The sequence below is a fragment of the Anneissia japonica genome, unplaced genomic scaffold, assembly GCF_011630105.1.
Source record: "Anneissia japonica isolate Jap-2015-1 unplaced genomic scaffold, ASM1163010v1 scaffold10323_len1226_cov139, whole genome shotgun sequence".
In the NCBI taxonomy this organism is placed as follows: Eukaryota; Metazoa; Echinodermata; class Crinoidea; order Comatulida; family Comatulidae; genus Anneissia; species Anneissia japonica.
In genome coordinates this window covers 1-1176 of record NW_022685071.1, presented here as the reverse complement: position 1 = coordinate 1176, position 1176 = coordinate 1, and the positions used below count along the sequence as shown (strand labels likewise).

General features: G+C 29.3%; 1 protein-coding gene across 1 annotated transcript; it reads left to right on the top strand.

Moving 5' to 3' along the window:
• Window positions 1-6: 6 nt before the first annotated feature.
• Window positions 7-922, top strand: LOC117108295 (acylglycerol kinase, mitochondrial-like). The gene is made up of 4 exons (XM_033250277.1): window positions 7-89; window positions 227-296; window positions 571-650; window positions 822-922. The coding sequence occupies exons 2-4, from the start codon at window positions 231-233 to the stop codon at window positions 910-912; spliced, it is 237 nt and encodes a 78-aa protein (XP_033106168.1). The 5' UTR covers window positions 7-89; window positions 227-230; the 3' UTR covers window positions 913-922.
• The last annotated feature ends 254 nt before the right edge of the window (window positions 923-1176 follow it).

Below are 1176 nucleotides of genomic sequence, written 5' to 3'. Positions count from 1 at the left end.
AGCAAGAACTGGCCAATAGGATTCATCCCTATCGGTTTCACGAATACATTAGCAAAGTTTCTGTACTTAGATTCAGAATCTGAAGTCAGGTATGTAGTAACAAAATATTCCAAAATTGATATTTCGAGACTAATTTACTTTGAAGTAACATTTTATGATATGGGATTCAGACTCGATTTATTGCTATTACAAAGTGATGTATACTATATAACGTCTGCTTCGATAGGTGGATGTGTAATGCAGCAATGGCAATAATTAAAGGCATGACCACACCAGTGGATGTGATGTCCATACAGGTAACTAACCTTTGACATCATTACTCTACCTTTCAACTTAGATGAATGGACAGTGCATTCATTAAACCAAACAACAATATTTTGCCTAACAGTATATGCACAGGGTTCTCAATGACCCAGAGTGCTCAACTTATCAATTTCTGTGTCTCAGAATTCCAGTACAAAATGGAAAATTTGTGTAGGTAGTACCTGATGATAAATGAAACTGCTATACTTAAAGTAAAAAAAATGTATATAAATATTAATTATTATTATTGTTAATGAATGTTTGTAGGATTCTGAAGGAAGGTCGGTGTATGGATTGTCCAAGTTGGAATGGGGCGAATACAGAAATGTACGAGATAGAATTCCCAAGTAAGCATTGATATAAATTACAGTATACTTGCTTGATGTAAATAATACTTTTGTACACACATTCATATTATTATATTTACATGTGTCTTGGATATGTCAGGGATTCTGTACAGTAATATCAAAGCAAATTAAATACTTTTTACCAAATTAAATACTTTCTGATTTCTACAGGTATTGGTACTTAGGACCACTAAAGTCCAAATTTGCATATGTTTTTGCAACTGTTCAGGTAAGAAAGCTATTCTTTGATACTCAATTTTAATGTAATCATTTTATAACAAATTGTAAATATATTGATAATAATAATAATAATAATAATATTAATAATATTTATAAAATTTATTGATGTAAATTTAACAATTGCAACAATGATTTGAATGATTCATCTTAGAAATGATTTCCTGGTAGATTTTTAGGTTTTTGTTTTTCTTGTTTATTAAATAAAGAAGCTCAAACTCAAAGGGTTAATCAATCAATGAATTATGATAACAATTTATAGTTTTTTACAATTGTGGTTAAAATCACT